The following is a 23,836-nucleotide window of genomic DNA, read 5'->3' on the forward strand; positions in this document are numbered from 1 at the left end:
CCCCAACACTTTAAAATCAACAATCAGCTATTTATTTGTCCAACTCTCACGTTGAACAAAACTATGAACAAACTGGATACAGGCCAGGAGCAGATGGGTGGCACTAGTTTAGTTCGGGATTATGGACTGGTTGGTCTGATTCCAGGCTGCATGACTCCACAGCACGGAATGATTGGGGATCCATCCCAAAGATAATAAAGGTTTCAAGCACCACCTTAGGCAAATGTGTGGACTCCCTCCAGATAACTGAGGGCAGTTGGGTACTGTGAGGGTCAGTACATCAGTCAGCCAGCCAGTTCTTTCCAGGAGACTTGTCTCTCAAGAAAGGAAGTGGTTTCCTGTCCCATCAACCAGATTATCCAGTTTGGATTAGGTCCTATATTTCCAACAAAATATGTAGACAGGGCAGTGTCTATAACAAATATGTTATTAAACTTGGAAGAGTGCTGAAGACATACACAAGGATGTTACCAGGATTCAAGGGTCTATGTAAAAGGGAGAGGTTGGACAAGCTAAGATATTTTTATTTAGAGCATGAGAGACTGAGAGAGGCCCTGAGAGAAGTGAAGAGATCGTGAGAGGATGAATGCACTCAGACCTTTACTCCAGGGTTGGGGAAGTGAGGGCTAGAGGGCATCAGTTTAAGGTTCGAGGAAAAAGAATAAAAGGGAATGTGAGGGGCAATGTTTCTTTTTACGCAGAAGGTGGTACACATATGGAATGAAATGCCAGCGGAAGTGGTTGAGGTGGGTGGATTAACAACATTTAAAAAGACATTTGGACAAATACGTGGATAGGAAAGGTATGGAAGGAAATGGGCCAAGTGCAGGGAAATGGGCTTAGTGTTGATGGACAGTTTGTTCGGCGTGGACCATGTTGGGCTGAAGGGCCTGTCTCCTGCTGTGGGACTCTATGATTCGCATCTCTTTGCTGGTCCGACAGTTTTGAGTTTCCAAATGAACATCTCACTAAATCAGGCCGAATAAAATCCAATCTAATTCGTCAACTCTGATGCAGAGGTGCTGGTGTTGAATTGGGGTGGACAAGGTCAGAAGTCACATGGCACCAGATGAAGTGATGAAGGAGCAGCACTCGTGAAAAAGCAATGCTCCTAAAGCTTGTGATTTCAAATAAACTTGTTGCACTCTAACATGGTGTCATGTGACTTCTTCAACTCTGGGTTTGTCTCAAACTTGATGGGATACTTTGTCCAACTCGGCATATTTTATCAATATTGCTTGGAGGAATTTTTTTGAAAGAATAGATTCCCTACAGTATGGAAACAGGCCCTTTGGCCCAACAAGTCCACATTGGCCCTCCGCAGAGTAACCCAGCCAGACCCATTCCCCTATCCCTATTCCTCTACATTTACCCCTGTAATGCACCACACCTACACATCCCTGAACACTATGGGACAATTTAGATGGGCCAATCCATCCTAACCTGCACACCTTTAGACCATGGGAAGGAAACCAGAGCACTCAGAGGAAACCCAGACAGACGTGCTGGGGCGGGGTGGGGGGGTGGGGGGGGGCATCGTGAAAGCTACACACAGACTGTCACCCCGAGTGTGGAATTGAACCCAGGTCAGCATCGTGAGGCAGTGGTACTAACCACGGAGTCACCATGCCACCCCTGAGCCATGTAGGTGGGCTTGTTGGGGGGGGGGGGGGGGGGGAAAGAGGGTGGTGCGAGTCCAGCACAAAACAAAAAAAAGCTCACTGCACCCACTGTCAGAATGGGCCGGAGGTTCAGCCTTGGGAGTGACCCACAGCAGTGTCACTGGTGGAATCTGATTGTTGGATGCACTGGTGCCCCTGCTGGTGCCTCCGCAGGTTGCAGAACAACGTGAACCTCCGCCCACAGTCAGGGCAGGCAAACGGCTTCTCCCCGGTGTGAACCCATTGGTGGGCCAGCAGGTTGGAGGAGCGGGTGAACCCCTTCCCACACTCGGGGCAGCTGAATAGCCTTTTTCTGGTGTGGACCCGCCGGTGGGACAACAGGTCAGAGGAATTGCTGAAGGCCTTACAACACTCAGAGCAGTCAAAAGGCCTCTCCCCCGTGTGGACCCGCTGGTGTCTCAGTAGGGTGGAGGTACTGCTGAAGACCTTCCCGCACTTGGGGCAGCTGAAGGGCCTCTCCCCCGTGTGGACCCGCTGATGGGCAAGCAGGTTGGAGGACTTATTGAAGGCCTTCCCACACTCTGGGCAGCTGAAGGGCCTCTCCCCCGTATGGACCCGCTGATGGGAGAGCAGGTTGGAGGAATTGCTGAAGGCCTTCCCACACTCTGGGCAGCTGAAGGGCCTCTCCCCCGTGTGGACCCGCTGATGGGCCAGCAGGTGGGACGATTTCCTGAAGGCCTTCCCGCACTCGGGGCAGCTGAAGGGCCTCTCCCCAGTGTGGATTCGCCGGTGGGTCAGCAGGGAGGAGGAATAGCTGAAGGCCTTCCCGCACTCTGGGCAGCTGAAGGGCCTCTCCCCCGTGTGGATCTGCTGATGGGCCAGCAGGGAGGAGGAACAGCTGAAGGCCTTCCCGCACTCTGGGCAGCTGAAGGGCCTCTCTCCCGTATGGACCCGCTGATGGGCCAGCAGGATGGAGGAATTGCTGAAGGCCTTCCTACACTCTGGGCAGCTGAAGGGCCTCTCCAGTGGCCTCGCCAGTGCGTCAGCAGGTTGGAGGAGTCGCTGAAGGCTTTCCCGCACTCATGGCAACTGAAGAGCCTCTCCCCTGCGTGACATCGCTGGTGGGTCTGGAGGTTGTCCACCCAAGTGAACCCTTTCCCGCACACGGAGCAGTAAAACGTCCTCTCACCAGTGCGTATATGCTGGTGGGCTAGCAGGACACAGGAGCAAGTAAAGCCCTTTGCCCGCTTGGGGCAGGAGAATGGCCTCTTCCCAGTGTGATTGCACTGATGAGCCGCCAGGACAGATGGGACACAGATGTCCTTCCCACAGTCGCCACAATTCCATAGTTTCTCAACAGGTTGTGTTTCCTCTGATTTCTCCATGGCCGAAGCTTCAGCTGCACACACACGTGTACAACCCCACCATGAATTCTTCTTTCCAGGCAGTAGAGTTGTTTCAGGCTCCACACTCAGTGCGCTGCAACAGTAGGGTCTTTCAACCAGTGCCCCCCGTACTCAAACAGGAACCAAAAAGAAAGCTTTGCTCCTTCTCACAGAATCATAGTCGAAAATTGTTGTGGTCCTGATGGACTGAGTAACTGTCAGACACTGACGTGAAAGGGAGGACTGGAGACGCTGGAGAGTCAGTCAAAAACTGCGTCGCTGGAAAAGCGCAGCATCAGAGAAGCAGGAGAATCAACATTTTGAACATCAGCCCTTTATCTGTTGACTTTGAAACTTCTGTCTTCAGATAGTCTGTAAGAAAAGATTACAAAAGTCATCACTGCCAGTCCGGTTAAGAATGAGATATCAAGGCATTGACACTGACACCAGAGAGAAACTGTACATCTAGATGTGGCAAATGTTAATGGCAAGCCAGAGTGATAGAGATATTAGGCACAGAAACAGACCCTTTAGTCTAATTCATCCTTGCCAACTAGATAACCTAACCTAATCTCGGCCGATTTGCCAGTATTTGGCCCATATCGTCTAAACCCTTCCTAATCGTATACCCATCCAGATGCCTTTTAATGTCATAATTGTACCAGCACCCACCACTTCCTCTGACAGCTCTTTCCTTAAACACGCCACTTTCTGCATGAAAGACTCATCCCTTAGGTTCCTTTGTTAAGTTCTTTTGCTTGAGCTTCTTACACTGCAATACGCCAACTTCTGTGAACAACCAAACTTTATTAAGTACAGTACAAGCTGTGGAGAAACTCTTAACACTCTTCGCAATGCTGGTACACAACAGTACCAAAAAAAAACAAATCCCTTAAACAAAGTAAAACTGAAACAGAGGCTTACAGTTGAAGTTAGAAGGGCAGAAGGAGACAATGTTGGCAGCCTTTCTCCACATAGACCACTGCTTAACTCACCCAAACGAGACTTCAGCTTTCAGGACTGACCACGCCCCTTTCGTAAAAGCTTTGGCCTCAAGTCTCATCTGTTCACATATAACCAAAAATGCCTCCCAATACCGTTTTTCATCTCTGTACTAAACCAGTCGCTTCGGAGCCCGGGTTTTTTTTACCATCGCTCTGAAAAAAACTAAGGACACAGCATCCCTGAGAAGAAGGACCAGCTTTTAGTAAAAGGACCAGCTTTGTGACAGAGGGATATAGGCCAAACACTGGCAGGTTGGATTAGATTAGTTTGAGAACATAGCATGGAGTAGTTGGACTGAAGGGACTGTTTCTGTGCTGTTTGACTCAGTAACTGTTCTGCAATGGTCTGAAAACCATTTTCTTGCCTTCCCCCATAAACATCCAATTCTTTGTTGCTCCAAAATCAGATGAACTCAGCCTTGAATATATTCAATGATCCCATAACTGCAGGAAGGCGTCCCCACTTCTGAACTCAATTCCTCTTGCTAATATACCACTTGCCTTGCTCACTACTTGCTGCAACTGTCTGACAATTTGCACTGACTGGATTAGAAGGACGCAGAGGCCCCTTTGTTCATCCACACATCATTACTGATGAAAGGCTCGAGCCTGAAATGTCAATTCTCCTGTATTTGCCATTGAAAAAAGACCTGAACTAACTTTCCCAGAGTCTGTCCTCTCCCTGGATTCACTCCGTTTCCCTTCAGTCCCTGCAAGTCAATAGCTCAACCCCGGAACGGAAAAGGGGTTGAGAAAAGAGTGTGTTGGACTCACAGCAGCAACTTCAGAAATTCATGGTCCAACATCCGCATCCAGACGATGGGTTTACTGTGATTGGCAGGAGGATCAGTCGCCATCCAGTCCTCCAGAGCTTCTCATTGGTCCATCAAAACAAGGTCACGGAGTGTTTCCGCTTGTTGCGTGGGCATGCGTAATGTTTTGCTGACACCGTGGCACATGCGCAGTGCATTGCTGACACCGAGTAGCATGCGCAGTATGGAGATGTTGGCATTACTGACAGATTTTCAAAGTTAAAAATCACACAATGCCACGTTGCCGCCCAACAGGTTTATCTGGAATCACTAGTTTTGGAAGCGCTGCTCCTTCATCGGTTGGTTGTGGAGTAGAATCATAACACACAGACTTTGTAGCAACAGGATTGCAGTGTCATGGAATGGAATATTAAACAACTTTAGCTGACCTCTACCATCTTTTAGAATGACCATGTTAGTTTTGATTCATTCAATCCCAGAACATTTCAAAAGTTACGTTCTCAAGATAGCTTTTAACAATAGGTGTCATCTCAATCAGATAATGCATTGAAGGTGTTAAGTTAAAGTCTGTCTGTGTCCCAATGATAGGTCAGACGAATTCTATTTCTATCGTGGTATTACAGAATCTTACGTGTTTGAGTTTTTGAGCAAAATAAAATGCGATTCTACAAGAACAAATTCAACCCACAAACTTTTATGTGTGTGAATGACATTGAAAGAATTGTCGTTCCTGCACATCAGGAATTCAAACCCCTTCTCCCCTGCGAGCCAATGATAGAACTCGGGAACAGGCAAAACACTGAAAGGCTGGAAGGGCGCCGGCCCCGGAGTAAGAAAGCTAGTTCCTCGTGACATGGATGTGTCTGCAGACTGTCCCCGGTATCTCCACAACACATCTCCCAGGCTTGATTATGGAAAAGGAAAACTGATAAGACATTTGTCATTCTAGGCGGGGAGGCTGAATTATAAAATCACTAAGCGATGGTGCAGCCCCCGACACCGCATGTCTCTGTGTCGCAATTGGTCAGCGCGTTCGGCTGTTAACCGAAAGGTTGGTGATTCGAGCCCTCCCGAGGGGGGGGGGGGGGGTGTGTGTTCGCTGCTCTTCATTGGCTTCGAAGCTGTGCGCCTTTAATGGGGTCAGGAAAATGTTCACCAAATGGAATTCTTCTCCATAAAGGGATTTCGGAATTGAATTAATGTCTCACGTCAGGGACTGCAAATGCTGAGAAGACCAGACCAAAAAAGAAACTCGGCAGGTTTGACAGTACCTGTCGGTGAAAACAGAATTTTAAAATGTTGCCTCTGATTCTCTTTCCACAGATGTTGCCTGACCTGCTGAGTTCCTCCTGCAATTTCTAACTGAAAGTTCATTTCATCTTTTGGGGTGAAACACCTAAATATCTGCAAACACCATGTGCCGATAATTAATCCTTTCGAATCACTGTGAAGTGATTGGATTCAAACAAACTCTGCGATGATTCACTCTTTCTCAGCTCCATAGGCAGACAGACCTGGGAAGTCAAGCTGTCAGTGTGGTTCTGTATTCGTGGGCCGAGTGGTTAATGCGATGGACTTGAAATCCATTGCGGTTTCCCCACGCAGGTGTGAACCCTGCCGAGTACAAAATGAGAAATGTCGTCGAAAAGAAAGGGAGATTGCTCCCGGCTTCTTCTTTAAGATTCAAATCAGTGGAGGGGAAAAATATTTCACTCAAATTGGGACTGGTGTGAATCTGCAACCCACTGCCTGTTCGGGTGGAGCAAGCCGATACCCGCAGAGCTTCTTTTGAGGCTATGAGCAAAGTGTTTGGAAATGAGACTAGAAGAGTGAGGTGCTTGAAATCGTGATCGAAATGAAGCAGGCACCTGAGGACAAGGATGTTTCCTTTGCCAGTGAAAGATACTGCTTCACAAAGTTGGGCCTGTGGAAGGGAATCAGTGACGGTGATTAGCTTTGGTTGTTCACCTTGTGAATGTTCCCATTGCTGCGCATGTTAACGTCAGAACTCTGCAGCATGGTGGCGTTCGATACGCACAGGGCCGGGGCGCAATGGATGATGCATCTGATTCCACCTACCTGTTTGAAATGCAGCTCACAGCTTCTTCACACACCCCAATTAATCTTCTTATTGTCCTGAAGCCGGCATACGGTTTGAATTCCCGATCTGCGGGAATGAGAATCCGTTCACTGTCTCGCGTCAGTAAATGTCCCTGAGAACATCGGAGTCAACTCACAGCGCAGTCAGATGAGGGGAAGCTGAAATAGCCCCACATGCTGCTCACGGGCACATTTTATTCTCCCCAACTCAACGCCTCAACCACTGCGGCTCCTCGGAGTGGAAAAGAAACAATCACCAAAACCCAGTCTAAGCTCTGTGAATCTTCAGAAAATCAGCAAACGTTCGGATTTTCTATCCTGGGCTGACAGGGATGGGTTTTGTCACTCTTTTGTAGGACATTGCAAGTGGATGTTTTGCAAAAAAGCACCACAATGCAATCTGATTAATCAGGACCTGGATGTTTTCGGTCTTTGAATGTAAGTGTTGTGCTCCAGAACTTTGCTGTTCACAGTTTATAATACTTATCTTCCCAGTCCCCTGTATCACTTGTCGAAAATGTTTAATTTGTGTCTTGTAATCATTTCACTGTCTGCTAATGAGGATAGCGTTTCCGTGTTTTACCTAAATTATCGTTACCTTGCATACCTCAAGCCTCAAGCGAATTTCACGAGAAACCTTCTCCAGTTCAAAAGCCAACTGTTCATGATGGCTCTGTTTCTTGTCACGTGTCCAATTTCAGATCGATGTTGTTAATGTCCCTTATACTCCTTCAGATCCAGGTTTCGCTCACAGGGCTAGAACAGAACTGTCACCAAATACATTGACCAATCTACGTTCATCCTATCGATTGTATTAGCATCATCAACACTTCTCATCAAAATAACTCGAGAGACTTTCATCACAATTTTCTGTGAACAGTCATACATTAGCTTTGCTGAATGAACCCCAAATTTCTTGAAGTGGCTCCTTATTTTCGGTCCTGATTATTAATCTCTCTACGCATGGGAATGGATCCTTCCCAGCCGCTCTATCTCTCATCAATGTGTGTAGTTCAATTCGATCTCCCATCAGCCTCCTCTGTCCTGATCCAATCCAGGGGAACAGGAAACGTTGGGGCTATGGCGCGGACAGGACAATCCCAATACTCACCTTTCCTGTTCGAACTATTCCATGAGAAAGTTTAGACCACAACTTTGGGCGTGTAGTTGTGGCCGAACACTTAATGTGTTGGCGTAGAGATCCTTTGGGGCTCCCCGCCCAGGGTGGTAACCTGCTGGCTATGCTTTCTTCGCTGGCGATTTTAAATGACTTCCTGTTGGTTGCATTATCGCTCAAACTTCACAAAACCCGTCTCAATAAAGACCCGTTTTCTCATATCTGGGAATTGATTGCCATGCAGGAAACTCGGGTTCTGAACAAACAACGTACCAGACTCACAACGTCAGCTCTGTTTCCCTTTCCACAGATGCTGCTCGACCCGTTGGCTTTCTGCAGTATTCTCTGTGTTTATTAGGCACAAGTGCTGCTTTTCATTCAAGAACTTCAATCCCTGTCCTCTGGTAACTGACTCTGGTCAGTTGCAATTGGTTCTTCTGATCATAAAACTGCCCATTCCCACTGCTTCTTCTCCCATCATGACCAACAGCCCCAGGAAATCTCCAGTTATCCTTCTTTGCTCCAAAGCGAACATTCTCCACCTTGGGAATGTCTCCCCAAAATGGAAATTCTTCATCCCTGGACATGAGGCAAAGCGTACAATTGGAAGAGATTTTGGCAAAATATTGTCAGTTAGGAAGTGGAAAAATGTTCAAATCTTCATGAAGCAAAACAGAAATCCCAGTCTCCAGCTTTGTGAACCTTTAGAAACACTTTGGGAAGCGGATTTAGAGGAGAATGAAAGATGACCGGTCCGATTGAGCAGAGACAGTCCAGACACCGTCCCCATGTTGAAGAGGCCGGGAGGTTGACTCTGATGTTCTCAGCACATGAACTGATCTGAGACATTGAAAGAATTGTCGTTCCTGCACATCAGGAATTCAAACCCCTTCTCGCCTCCGAGCCAATGAGAGAACTCGGGAACAGGCAAAACACTGAAAGGCTGGAAGGGCGCCGGCCCCGGAGTAAGAAAGCTAGTTCCTCGTGACATGGATGTGTCTGCAGACAGCCCCCGGTATCTCCAGAATACATCTCCCAGGCTTGATTATGGAAAAGTTAAACTGATAGACGACAATTGTAATTCTAGGCGGGGAGGCTGAATTATAAAATCACTAAGCGATGGTGCCGCCTGCGCCTGTCTCTGTGGCGCAATTGGTCAGCGCGTTCGGCTGTTACCCGAAAGGTTGGTGATTCGAGCCCACGCAAGGGGGGTGTGTTCGCTGCTCTTCATTGGCTTCGAAGCTGTGCGCTTTTAATGGGGTCAGGAAAATGTTCCCCAAACGGAAATCTTCTCCAAAAGGGGTTTCGAATTCACTTAATGTCAAACGTAAGGGACTGCGTATGCTGAGAAGATGAGACCAAAAGAGAAACTCGGCAGGTTTGACAGGACCTGTCGGAGAAAACAAAATTCTGAAATGTTGCCTCCGATTCTCTTTCCACAGATGTTGCCTGACCTGCTGAGTTCCTCCTGCAATTTCTAACTGAAAGTTCATTTCATCTTTTGGGGTGAAACACCTAGATATCTGCAAACACCATGTGCCGATATTTAACCCTTTCGAATCACTGTGAAGTGATTGGATTCAAACAAACTCTGCGATGATTCACTCTTTCTCAGCTCCATAGGCAGACAGACCTGGGAAGTCAAGCTGTCAGTGTGGTTCTGTATTCGTGGGCCGAGTGGTTAATGCGATGTACATGAAATCCATTGCGGTTTCCCCACGCAGGTGTGAACCCTGCCGAGTACAAAATGAGAAATGTCGTCGAAAAGAAAGGGAGTTTGCTCCCCGGCTTCTTCTTTAAGATTCAAATCAGTGGAGGGGGAAAAATATTTCACTCAAATTGGGACTGGTGTGAATCTGCAACCCACTGCCTGTTCGGGTGGAGCAAGCCGATACCCGCAGAGCTTCTTTTGAGGCTATGAGCAAAGTGTTTGGAAATGAGACTAGAACAGTGAGGGGCTTGAAATCGTGATCGAAATGAAGCAGGCACCTGAGGACAAGGGTGTTTCCTTTGCCAGTGAAAGATACTGCTTCACAAAGTTGGGCCTGTGGAAGGGAATCAGTGACGGTGATTATCTTTGGTTGTTCGCCTTGTGAATGAACCCATTGCTGCGCATGTCCGTGTTAACGTCAGAACTCTGCAGCGTGGTGGCGTTCGATACGCACAGGGCCGGGGCGCAATGGATGATGCATCTGATTCCACCTACCTGTTTGAAATGCAGCTCACAGCTTCTTCACACACCCCAATTAATCTTCTTATTGTCCTGAAGCCGGCATACGGTTTGAATTCCCGATCTGCGGGAATGAGAATCCGTTCACTGTCTCGCGTCAGTAAATGTCCCTGAGAACATCGGAGTCAACTCACAGCGCAGTCAGATGAGGGGAAGCTGAAATAGCCCCACATGCTGCTCACGGGCACATTTTATTCTCCCCAACTCAACGCCTCAACCACTGCGGCTCCTGGGAGTGGAAAAGAAACAATCACCAAAACCCAGTCTAAGCTCTGTGAATCTTCAGAAAATCAGCAAACGTTCATCCCTTCGGATTTTCTATCCTGGGCTGACAGGGATGGGTTTTGTCACTCTTTTGTAGGACATTGCAAGTGGATGTTTTGCAAAAAAGCACCACAATGCAATCTGATTAATCAGGCCTGGATGTTTTCGGTCTTTGAATGTAAGTGTTGTGCTCCAGAACTTTGCTGTTCATAGTTTATAATACTTATCTTCTCAGTTCCCTGTATCACTTGTCGAAAATGTTTAATTTGTGTCTTGTAATCCTTTCACTGTCTACTAATGAGGATAGTGTTTCCATGTTTTACCTAAATTATCTTGACCTTGCATACCTCAAGCCTCAAGCGAATTTCACGAGAAACCTTCTCCAGTTCAAAAGCCAACTATTAATGATGGCTCTGTTCCTTGTCACGTGTCCAATTTCAGATCGATGTTGTAAATGTCCCTTCTACTCCTTCAGATCCAGGTTTCGCTCACAGGGCTAGAACAGAACTGTCACCAAATACATTGACCAATCTACGTTCATCCTATCGATTGTATTAGCAACATCAGCACTTCTCATCAAAATAACTCGAGAGACTTCCATCACAATTTTCTGTGAACAGTTCTACATTAGCTTGGCTGAATGAACCCCAAATTTCTAGAAGTGGCTCCTTATTTTCGGCCCTGATTATTAATCTCTCTACGCATGGGAATGGATCCTTCCCAGCTGCTCGATCTCTCATCAATGTGTTTAGTTCAATTGGCAAACTCCGAGAGTAACTGCTGCTGCCCCATTAAATCCAAAGGGGCCGCCCTGGGAGTTTGAGCAATGGCTCCAGGCACCCCCCGATGCAGTAGGGGAGTGCCCTGCCTGCTGCACCCCTTTTGGCCCCTTTCCTTCATTTGCTTTCATCCTGGTCTTAAAGCTGTCAAACCACAATTTTAGCAGCTCCAGATGTTCACGAAGTTTATATTAGTATTTTCTTTCTCCGAAGGAGGGTTGGGGTTGGGGGGGTGGGGGTAGTGGTGGTGGTAAAGGTCCACATTGCCATAGGACATGGCACAGAGCCCAACACAGCAGACCACTCAGACCACCGCCATCTTGGATCTCCAAGAAAATAGTTTTCAGACCCCAGTAGAGAACAGCTACAGGATCCTACAGCACAGAAACAGACCCTTCAGTCCAACTAGTCCATGCTATGTTCTCAAATTAAACTGGTCCATTTGCCAGTGATTGGCCCATATTCCTCTGAACCTTTCCTATTCATGTACTTATCAAAATGTCTTTTAAACATTATTACTGGACCTGCATCCACCACTTCCTCTGGACATTGATTCCACACACAAATCACTTTCTTAAAAATAAGGTTCTCCTCATCTTTTTAAAATCTTTCTCCTCTCCCCTTCAAAATTTGCTCCCTCATCATGAAACCCCCACCCTAGGGAAAGGACACCTGCTGGTCACCTCATCTATCCCCCTCATGATCTTATAATCCTCTATAAAGTCACCTCTCTCCCTCCTGCACTCCAGTGAAAAACATCTCAACCTATCCACCCAGATGTAAGTATATTCCTATCCAGTTATGATCTGTTCAGTGCTGGTGCAGGCTCGAAAAACCAAATGATCTACCCCTGCTCCCAATTCTGTCACACTGTGTGAGACCATAAGACATGAGAACAGAAATTACGCCATTCAACGCATCGAGTCTGCTCCGCCATTCAATCATGGCTGATAAATTTCTCAACAATATTCTCCTGCTTTCTCCCCATTACCTTCGATTCCCTTAATACTCAAGAAGCTATCTATCTCAGTCTTAAATATACTCGGTGACCTGGCCTCTTGTGGCAATGAATTTTATCGATTCAGCACTCTCTGGCTGAAGACATTAATTCTTATCTCCACTCTGAAAAGTCTTCCCCTTACTCGAAGGCTGTGCCCTCAAGTTCTAGTCTCTCCTACCAATGGAGACATCTTGTCAATGTCCACTCTGTCCTGGCTGTTCAGTATTCTGTCTGTTTCAATTATATCCCCCCCTGAGTGTGGGCCTGTTAATCAGCATGGACCAGACCCTTCAGGATGAGGGACAGAGGAATTAGGTTCAGCAAAGTGAGAATGGGGGAGAGTCTGAGGGATGGAGATTTTCAGCTTTCTGGGAATGAGAGAGGAAAGAAAGTTTGATATAAATTAGAATTGATTAGATAGGCAGATGGGCCAAGGAGTGGCAGATGGAGTTTAATTTAGATGAGTATGAGATTTTGCGTTTTGGTAAGGCAAATCAGGGCAGGACTTATACACCCAATTCTAAGGTCCTGGGGAGTGAAGCAGAACAAAAAGACCTTGGTGAGCACGTTCATAGTTCCTTGAAAATGGAATCGCAAGTAGATCAGATAATGAAGGAGCTGTTTGGTATGCTTTCCTCCATTGGTCAGTACATTGAGTTAGACCATGTTTTGGAATACCACGCATAGTTCTGATCTCCCTGCTGCAGGAAAGATGTTGTGATACTTGAAAGAGTTCAGAAAGAATTTACAAGGCTGTTGCCAGAATTGGAAGGTTTGAGCTCCAGGGAAAGGCTGAAGAGACTGGGTCTATTTTCCCTGGAGTGTTGGAGGCTGAAGGGTGACCTTATAGAAGTTCATAAGGGGCTTGGATAGGATGCATCGCCAAGATCTTTTCCCAAGGAAATATGAGTCCAAAAGTATAGGGCGTAGGTTTGAGATGAGAGTGGGAAGATTTAAAAATAACCTGAGGGGAAACTTCCTCACAAAGATGGTGATATCTCTGTGGAATGAGCTGCCAAAGTTAGTGATGGAGGCTGGTACAATTACAACACAGTAAAAGGCATCTGGATGGGTACATGAATAGGAAGAGTTTTGAGGGAAATGGGCCAAATGCTGGCAAATGGGACTGGATTAATTTAGGATATCTGGTCGGCACCATTGATTGGGCCGAAGGGTCTGTTTCTGTGCTGTATGACTCTAATCGTCTTCAGTGAAAGTAGAAGTGTGGTTGTGAAGACTAGACTTCCAGAGTAGTTTTCAAAGATGTTTTGCCCTGACTGGGAGCAGAAGTTACAATGGAATCTTTCGTTTGTGAGACAGCAACTGAGTGAGGGAGCACATCTGGAATTCTGGTGGAAAGTGGGAATTCATTGCACTGTGGGGATGACGTGCTTTCAGGTTTACTGGCAGTAAGTACAGTGTGCTGAGTGGAGAACCTAGTGAAGGGTTAGGTGGGTTTTTGTTTTAAACTGCTCATTTCATTCAGCCTTCAACATTGTATTTCCAACGCTGTCCATCAGAAGGTGCAGTGAATCAGTAATTGGTATCGTTAGAAGCCTTACAATTTTCAGTACTGCAGGTATTGCATTGTTTCATCAGCATTGTAAAGGTTACAGGCAGCAGTGGGAGGTGTGGGCTGTATTCACTAGAAATGATTAAGCAGTTAGAGAACACACATACGAGAGGGCAGGGTGGGACTTGTCTTTCCATTTGCAGAAAGTGGGAGGTTCTGGGAGCTGTCATCCAGAGCACACACAACCTTGGTAAAGCATTGAAGCCCTACAGTGTGGAATCAGGCCATTCAGCCCATAAAGGCAACGCTGACCCCTCTGAAGACCATGCCACTCAGACCCACCCCCACCCCCACCCCACCTATCCTGTACTGTCATTTCTGCTGGTGAATTAGACTAGGACTAGGGGATATGGCCTCAGGATTAGGGAAAGTAGATTTAGGACAGAGATGAGGAAGAACTGCTTTCCCTGGAATGTGGTGAATCTATGGAATTCTCTGCCCAAGGAAGCAGTAGCAGCAGCTTTATTAAGTATATTCAGGATACAGTTGGCTGGGTTATTGCATTATAGGGAATGAAAGGGTAGTTGGGACAATGCAGATAGGAGGAGCTGAGATGATGACCTTAATGAATGGCAGAGCAGGCTGGATGGGCCAAATGGCCTACTCCTGCTTCTATCACTGCGAAACTATAACTGTGCATTTCCCTTGGCTAACCCACCTAACCTGCACATCCCTGGGCACAATGGGCAATTTAGCATGGCCAATCCAAATCAAGGCCGGTGAGCAGTGTGGTGATGTGGAAAATGAACGTTAGAGAATGATAAAAAGGGACAAGGAGGATAAATGTACCAGCAATCAAAGCTGGATTCAAAATTTCACAAAAAATAAAAGTAAAAGCTGAATGTGTGCTGCATTGTAACAAAAGTGAATGAATTGGCTGCACACATTGAAGAGAATAATTATGATCTGAGACTCCTTACAGAGAAGTTTAATGGGAAGCTCAGTAAAGGTAGATGGTTGGCATTGCTAATCAAAGCACTGATCACAGGGGAGTCTGGTGTCAGCTCGGATTTCAGGTCCTGATTTCTCTGTCCTCTGTTGATCTCCCTGTTCCCACAGAGTAAGGTGTCGTATGTCCTCAGCTCTGCTGGGTTTTTGCTGAAGCTTTGACCCTCTTTTCCACCTTCCAGAACAATAAAACATTCAGTCACTCAAGGCCCAACCCACATTGCCCCAGCCTGTCAACCACCCAGACAGAGAGACTCATCGGAGTGGGGAATAAACAAGAAAAATGAAACACAATTAGAAATAAATAGATGAGTGTGTTTAATGTTTGTTCATTGGGAAGTAAGCCAGAAATAAAGGTCTCCCAGGATTCTTATGGTACCCAACTTGAGGAATTCTCTTTCCCTTACATCTAACTATTAGTACCCAACTCTGATTTATAACAACACTTACAGAAATAAAGCACTTGTTATCAAACAGACAGAGATAAACAGTACAGACATAGACATTTGCTTTCTCTCATGCACGCACACATGCATGTAAGTGTATAGGGTGAATTTGTATTTGCAGAATTACATTTATAAATACATAGAACATTACAGCGCAGTGCAGACCCTTCGGCCCTCAATGTTGCACCGACCTGTGGAACCAATCTGAAGCTCATCTAACCGACACTATTCCATTCTCGTCCATATGCCTATCCAATGACCATTTAAATGCCCTTAAAGTTGGCGAGTCTACTACTATTGCAGGCAGTACGTTCCACACCTCTACTACACTGAGGAAAGACTCTACCTCTGACCATCTGTCCGATATCTATCACCCCTCAATATAAAGTTATATCCCCTCGTGCTAGCCATTGCCATCCAAGGAAAAAGGCATTCACTGTCCAACCAATCTAACTCTCTGATTATCTTATGTCTCAGTTAAGTCATCTTTCAACCTTCTTCTCCCTAACGAAAACAGCCGCAAGCCCCTCAGCCTTTCCTCCCTAAGACCTTCCCTCCATACCAGGTAACATCCTAGTAAATCTCCTCGGAACCTTTCCCAAAGCTTCCACATCCTTTCTATAATGCGGTGACCAGAACTGTACGCAATGCTCCAAATCTGGCCGCACCAGAGTTTTGTACAGCTGCAGCATGATCTCATGGTTCTGAAACTCAATCCCTCTACTAACAAAAGCTAACACACCGTATGCCTTCTTAACAGCCCTATCAACCTGGGTAACTTTTAAGGATCTACGTACTTGGACACCAAGATCTCTCTGCTCATCTATACTACCAAGAATCTTACCATTCGCCCAGTACTCTGCATTCCTGATGCTCTTTCCAAAGTGAATCACCTCACACTTTTCCGCATTAAACTCCATTTTCCACCTCTCAGCACAGCCCTGCAGCTTATCTATGTCCCTTTGTAACTGACAACATCCTTAGTCAGTATCCACAACTCTACCGACTTTAGTGTCATCCGCGAATTTACAAACCCACCGTCTATGCGCTCATCCAGGTCATTAATAAAATGACGAAGAGCAGTGGACCCAAAACAGATCCTTGTGGTACCTCACAAGTAATTGAACTCCAGGATGAATATTTCCCATCAACCACCACCCTCTGTCTTCTTTCAGCTAGCCAATTTCTGACCCAAAAGTTTGATTTTGTTCAAAAATGCGTAATCTGCTGGTAGTCAATGCAGGCAATGCATGCATATAGTATTTTATAAATGTCACTTTGGAAACAGAACTTGTCAGATTCAAAATTGGGATACAGACTGACTGTGACCTCATACCTTTAATGCATTGTCTGAGCTGAGGTGTCACCTTTTCTTACAAACCTGAAGTTATCTCGAGAAGGTGATTTGTAAGAAGTTCTGAGATTTACATATTAATGATACCTACAACCCATTCTAAAAGATTAAAGACTGATGGTTTGCCACGTCTGTATGTTTCGTTTCTCACTGGTGTTGGTGTCAATGCCTTGACCCTGTGTCTGGTTGTTTCTAAAGACGCTGTATTGCGGGTTTATCCTGAATTTATACAGTTTTTCTTTGCTTCCCAAAATCAGGTCTGCTCACACTGAGCAGTATCCCAATGTCGTGAAAGATGTTAACTTTCAGGGAGAGTTATTCAAAAGAGATGTTTTTACTTTTTTGGCCCTGTAAGATCCTGAATTAGCATCCTTCAGGAAAATTAGAGTGGAGTGAGAATGGATAGGGGGAGAGAGATTGGGATGGTGCTTTTAATTTTGTGGAATAACAAAATAAAAGATTGTTCTGCAGAAAAAGAATTGCTTGTTCTGAATTTCTACCCTGGACTGATGTTAAAGTGGAGATTTGAGACCCACCAGGGAATCCCTTGTGGACTCAGACCTGTAAAGCCTCCCTCTTGGTTCGTCCCAGAAATCGTACTGTTTGGAAGTCTGGAATAAAAACCTGTTATGGACAGTTTAGTATAATTTTAGTTATCCCCTTTATTCACTAATAGCATCACTGTGACAACATAACATTGATACCTATAAGGTAAACTAACTTGGTTCTAATAATCTAGGAGAGTAGGTTACCAGCTGTTCAAATGCCCAGCAGGCTACTCCAATGTCTTGATACAAAGTGGCTTCCTTTGTACAAAATTTTGAAAAAGAAATTGCATGTTCTTAATTAGACAGATAATAGTGAAAGACAATAATTCATAAGGAAGAAAAGCGAATTGACAGGTCTGTGAAGCTCGACTAATCACTCCTACAGGCCCTAAGCCATTCGTCAGGTGGGAAAAACAGCTGAGTTAGGCGCCTGCGAGCGAGATAAACTCCTCTCATAAAGAGGTACCAGTCTCAGCTAATTGGAGAGTTCACAAGATAACCTTGCACATCTCATATGTCAGATACAGTTCGTTTATAAAACAGCTTCTTAGTAAGGAGGGCAAACGTTCAATCATAAAATGGCTTCCCGACACATTGCGCAAGAACCTCTTCAATATTCGACCTCAAATAATTTCTAAGCTGGGAGCAGACTCCTGCTTTTTAAGCACTAAACCATTCTGTACCTGAGGCGGAGATGTTACCGTAAGGTTGCATTTAAACTGATTCATTCGTCTTCGAATGAAACATGCCTACTTTTCAAGTTTGTGATTCAAATTCAAATAAGACGTAAGATCGAATTAGTTAGAACTGACAGTGGGGCAGTCTGTAAAAACAGCAAGTAAGTTAAAGCTTTATCAGTATTTCCTTTTACAGAATTTGCATTTCATAACCAGAATTGGCTTCTCAAAATGCAATTAAATTCGATCCATACCAGCTGAGCACGAAGAGTTAATTTCCTACTGGATTCAACAGCCTCAGCACTAAAATGGTGTCTCTCTCTCTAGTGTCCTTTTGAACTCTCAAGTTAGGGTTTTGTAACAGCAAAGATTTATTTTCTCTGTGACTGCCCTGCTTGCAAGGGGTATACGAATCCATTATAATTGATAGCAACTGACAGTTAATTACAATGTTTTTGATAGTATTTGATTCTGACCCTGAAACGAAACTCGATACTGTCATTAATTTCACAAGGGAACGGCTGTGAATGTTATCACTTGGTGTCCTGTTCATACAGATTCACCGATGCTAAGGCAAACGTTGTTAATTGTCTTACAGCATCCTGTTATCACTTGGTAAGCCCAGATGTCCCTATCTTTTACATTCTTTCAGATGCCCCCCTTTTCTGAGCCTTGCTGTCTGTCTATCTTCTAGTGTAATAAATGTGTTCTATAATTCAGCATTACATTTAGTCTAAATGTTTAAAGACAAGTTTTAAGGCTATAGACCTTCTCAGTGACAATGATGACTTTTGTAATCTCTTTTTACAGAGTATTTGATCTGAAAACTGAAGTTTAAAAATCAACAGATGAAGAGCTTATGCCCAAAACGCCGACTCTCCTGCTCCTCAGAGGCTGCCTGACCTGGTGTGCTTTTCCGCACTTTTTGACTCTGACTCTCCAGCGTCTGCTGTCCTCAATTTCAAGTCAATGTTTGACAGTCATTCAGTCCATTGGGACTGTCACGAGTTTTGACTAAGATTCTGTGAGAAGGAGCAAAGTTTTTTGGTCCCTGTTTCAGTAAGTTTTCAGCATCAGTGGGACTGAATGAGAGATCCTACAGTTATAGCGTAGCGAGTGTGGAACCTAAAACAGTTATCCAGCCTGGAAAGAGGAATTCACAGCAGGAGGGGACTGTCCATGTGTTTGTGTGCCACTGAAGCTTCAGCCAATGAGAAACCAGAGGAATACCACCCTGTGGAGAAACCTTGGAAGTGTGGCGACTGTGGGAAAGGCTTCCATGTCCTGTCTGTCTTGGAGGCTCATCAGTGCAGTCACACTGGGGTCAGGCCATTCTCCTGCCCAGAGTGCGGGAAGGGGTTCAGCAGTTCCTCCACCCTGCTGAGGCACCAACGGGTCCACACAGGGGAGAGGCCCTTCAGCTGCCTTGAGTGCAGGAAGGCTTTCAGCAATTCCTCTGACCTACTGAAGCACCAACGGGTCCACACCAGGGAGAGGCCATTCACCTGCCCAGAGTGTGGGAAGGGGTTCAACAGTTCCTCCGCCTTGCTGACCCACCGGCGGGTCCACACAGGGGAGAAGCCCTTCAGCTGCCCTAAGTGTGGGAAGGCCTTCACCTAGGCCTTTTCCCTGCTGAGGCACCAGAGTGTCCACACAGGGGAGAGGCCATTCACTTGCCCAGTGTGGGAAGGGGTTCAGTGATTCCGCCGCCCTGCTGACCCACCGGCGGGTTCACACAGGGGAGAAGCCTTTCAGCTGCCCTGAGTGTGGGAAGGCCTTCACCCAGGCCTCCAACCTGCTGACCCACCGGTGGGTCCATACCAGGGACAGGCCATTCAGTTGCCCCGAGTGTGGGAAGGCCTTCAGCAATTTCTCCCACGTGCTGATCCACCGACGGGTCCACACCGGGGAGAGGCCATTCGCTTGTCCTGAGTGCGGAAAGGCCTTCAGCAATTCCTCTGACTTACTGAAGCACCAGCGAATCCACACTGGGGAGAGGCCATTCAGCTGCCCTGAGTGCGGGAAGGCCTTCACCCAGGCCTGCAACTTGCAGAGGCACCAGCGCTCCCAACAATCGGTTTCTGCCGGTGAGGCTGCTGTGGGTCACCCCCAGGACTGAACCTCCTGCCCAGTCTGACAATGGGAGAGTTGGTGGGCTGGTTTTGTTTTCTGCTGGACTGCATCCACTCCCACGGTGGCTCAGTGGTGAGTAGCATTGCCTCACAGTGCCAGGGACCCGGCTTTGATTCCACTATTGGGATAACTATCTGTGTGGAGTTTGCACATTCTCCTTCTGTGCCTGCGTGGGTTTTCTCTGGGTGTTCCGGTTTCCTCCCACAGCCCAAAGGTGTACAGGTAGGGTGGATTAGTGAAGTTAAATTGTCCCAGTGTACAGGGATGTGTAGGTGTGATGCATTAGTCAGGGGAAGTGTCGAGTAATAGGGTAGGGAAATGAGTCTGGGTGGGTTACTCTTCAGAGGGTCAGTTTGAACTTGTTGGGCTGAAGGACCTGTGTCCACACTGTAGGGATTCTGTGATTCTATGAACTTTGATCCATTGGGCGCTACTGCTCGTTGAGCCCAGGACTGCACGTTCCCACTGAAACAATCTGCACAAACCTAAGCCTGTGAGACCATCAAAGCAGAAGTTAGGCCATTCAGCCCATCGAGTCTGCTCTGCCATTCGTTAGAGACAAAAACAAACTGCAGATGCTGGAATCCAAAGTAGGCAAGCAGGAGGCTGTGAGAACACAGCAAGCCAGGCAGCACCAGCAGTGAAGTCAGTGTTTCAGGTATTAACCCAAATCATTGACTTCTCCACCAGAAATGATTTACCAGGATGTTGCCGAGAGTTTGGGCTACAGGGAGAGGTTGAGTAGACTGGGGCTGTTTTCCCTGGAGTGTCAGAGGTTGAGGGGTGACCTTATATGGGTTTATAAAATCATGAGGAGTATGGATAGGGTAAATAACAAGGTCATTTCCCTGGAGGTTGGGCAGTCCAGAACCAGAGGGTTTATGGTGAGAGGGGAAAGATTTAAATGGGACATAAAGGGCAACCTTTTCATGCAGAGGGTGACGCATGGATGGAATGAGCTGCCAGAAGAAGTGGTGGAGGCTGGTACAATGACAGCCTTTAAATAACATCTGGATGGGGACATGAATAGGAATGGTTGAGAGGGATATAGGCCAAGTGCTGGAAACCGACCCTTTGGTCCAACTCATTCATCCTGACCAGATATCCTCAATTAATCTAGTCCCATTTGCCAGCATCCCTCTAAACTCTTCCTGTTCATACACCCATCCAGGCGCCTTTTGATTAGATTCCCTACAGCGTGGAAACAGGCCTTTCGGCCCAACAAGTCCTCACTGACCCTCCGAAGAGTAACCCACCCTAACACTACAGGCAACTTAGCATGGACCTCAAGGGACAAGTTTTCACACAGAGGGTGGTGCATGTACAGAATGAGTTGCCAGGGGAAGTGGTGGAGGCGGGTACAATGACAACATTTAAAAAGCATCTGGATGGGTATATGAGCTAAATGCTGACAAATGGGAGTAGATTAAATGTTGGATGTCTGGTCAGTATGGAGGAGTTGTACCGAAGGGTCTGTTTCAGTGCTGTACATCTCTACGACTCGGCCTCTCGGGTTCACACACAAAGAATCTGTCAGTAATGTTGGGTTTCAGTGTTCGGTTGAAGCAATGTGGTATCTTTTCGAGACTTCGCGTCAAGAGATGCACAGCAGGGAAACAGACCCTTCAGTCCAACTCGTCCATGCTGACTGCATATCCTAAATTAATCTCATCCCATTTGCCAGCACTTCTCCATATCCCTCTAAACTCTTCCAATTCATGTTCCAATCCAGATGCCTTTTCAATGTTGAAATTGTACCAGACGCCACCACTTCCTCTGGCAGCTCATTCCATACATACACCACTCTCTCCGTGAAAAGGTCCCTTTTAAATCTTTTCCCCGTCATCCTAAACCTCTAGTTTTTGATTCCCCATCCTGGGGAAAAGATTTTGACTATTTACCCTATCTGTGCCCCTCATAATTTTATTAATATCTCCCAGGTCACTCCTCAGCCTCTGATGTTCCAGGGAAAATACCTGCAACTTATTCAATCTCTCCCTGTAACTCAAACCCTCCAACCTCACAACCATCCATTTAAATCTTTTCTGTACCCTTTCAAGTTTCACTACATCCTTCCTGGAGACACAATTTGCAGGTGTTCAGTGTTATGGACCAGGCCAGATCCCCTCAAAACATTTTCAGATTAGATTACTTACAGTGTGGAAACAGTCCCTTCGGCCCAACAAGTCCACACCGCCCCGCTGAAGCGTAACCCACCCATACCCCTACATCTACATCTACATCTACATCTACATCTACATCTACCCCTTACCGAACACTACGGGCAATTTAGCATGGCCAATTCACCTGACCTGCACATCTTTGGACTGTGGGAGGAAACCGGAGCACCCGGAGGAAACCCACGCAGACACGGGGAGAATGTGCAAACTCCACACAGTCAGTCGCCTGAGGCGGGAATTGAACCCGGGTCTCTGGCGCTGTGAGGCAGCAGTGCTAACCACCGTGCCACCCAGACCCTAACCGTTTTTAGTTGTTTTAGGCAGAGGTATCTCAGGAGTGATGTAACTGGTCAAATCACTTGGCTTCCAGGAAACAATTTATTTACACACCGCCGAATGCAACCTTTGTGACCACTCCAGTGACCTGTGTTGCCACCTTCAGGGTCCAATCTCCTGAACACCCAGATCTCTAACTCCCCCTCGCGAGAGCCAAGAGTCCTCAGTTCTATTGAGGGGGGGAAATTGGATGTCAGTCATCTCTGTATTAGAGAATGCATCATTTAAATAAAACTGAGAAGGGCATTCCTGACAGAAGATTCAACAGAAGGTGGCATAGAGTGTTCCAAGAGACACGTAACCTGACTGTAATCTGAGACTAAATTCTATTTCTTGTTACGAGAGGGAATCATATTTATTGGATCATCATATCACGAGAATCTTGTTTTATTCCGGAACAGTCAGTAGTTAGAAGGGACTTATTTGGTTTGTTAATAGATTATTTAATCTGTTCACCGTTACTGTTGGATAAATAAATGGATTTTTGTTGATTTTAAAGTGTCAGGGATTTATTTTTGAACATTAGAGCAGGTTACACCACTTTTCACATTAATTTTGCAGATTATAGGGTGATGCGCTTGTCTTTGGGTGTTTTGGTTTGAGATCTCTGGTGGGGTAGGAGTTGGTGTCAGCTTTCCCTTTCTAACAGTATTGACGTGGTGTCATGCTGAATGCAGTGGAGTCAATATTAATCCCAGCCTCTTGCTCTGGTTGTGGGTGAATCGCCTTAATTTGGTCACTGACTCAGAAACAACACAGAACCAACTGCTGAAACAATGATTCACACTTCATTGCATGTAACAACCAAAACTAAAAACCCTCAAGTAAGCAAGTTCAGTCTCACGGCTGCCACCCTTCCCCGACCCGGCTATCACCTGATTGCTGGCAGAATTTAACCGAGTTTCCATCGACAGTGCCCATCTCTGGAAGGGTCAAGGGGTTTGACGCAATATTGTTATTCCAATACTGCTGCTGCATCGTTCTGGAGTGAGAACATAGAACAATACAGCACAGTTCAGACCCTTCAGCCCTCGATGTTGTACTAGCCTTTTATCTAACTTGAAGATGAGACTAGCCTGCACACCCCTCAATTTACTGCCATCCATGTGCTTGTTCAGCAGTCGCTTAAATGTATCTGACTCTCATTCCAACCCTGGAAGTGCATTCCATGCACTCACCATCGGATAAAAAACTTACCTCTGACATCTCCCCGAAACCTTCTTCCAATTACCTTAAAATTACGCCCTGTCATTTCTGACCTGGGGAAAAAGTGTCTAGCTATTTGTTCTATCTATGCCTCTCAACATCTCTATAAAGTCACCTCTCATCCTTCTTCGCTCCAATGAGAAAGGCCCTAGCTCCCCCAA

At 46.2% G+C, this 23,836-nt stretch overlaps 1 protein-coding gene and 1 long non-coding RNA gene across 2 annotated transcripts in view; one reads left to right on the forward strand and one right to left on the reverse strand.

Moving 5' to 3' along the window:
• Positions 1-16: 16 nt before the first annotated feature.
• The window catches only part of LOC140460102 (uncharacterized), a 67,340-nt gene continuing 43,520 nt past the window's right edge, over positions 17-23,836 (reverse strand). The window contains exon 3 of the mRNA XM_072554502.1: positions 17-2,701. Within this exon, the coding sequence (XP_072410603.1) occupies positions 1,752-2,701 (950 nt within the window). The 3' untranslated portion in view covers positions 17-1,751. The remainder of the gene's footprint in view (positions 2,702-23,836) is intronic.
• Positions 10,571-22,960, forward strand: LOC140460528 (uncharacterized). Its single transcript, XR_011954159.1, has 2 exons — positions 10,571-10,673; positions 18,631-22,960. It is a non-coding gene; the product is annotated as an uncharacterized lncRNA (long non-coding RNA).

Source organism: Chiloscyllium punctatum, chromosome 36 (assembly GCF_047496795.1).
Source record: "Chiloscyllium punctatum isolate Juve2018m chromosome 36, sChiPun1.3, whole genome shotgun sequence".
Taxonomy (NCBI): domain Eukaryota; kingdom Metazoa; phylum Chordata; class Chondrichthyes; order Orectolobiformes; family Hemiscylliidae; genus Chiloscyllium; species Chiloscyllium punctatum.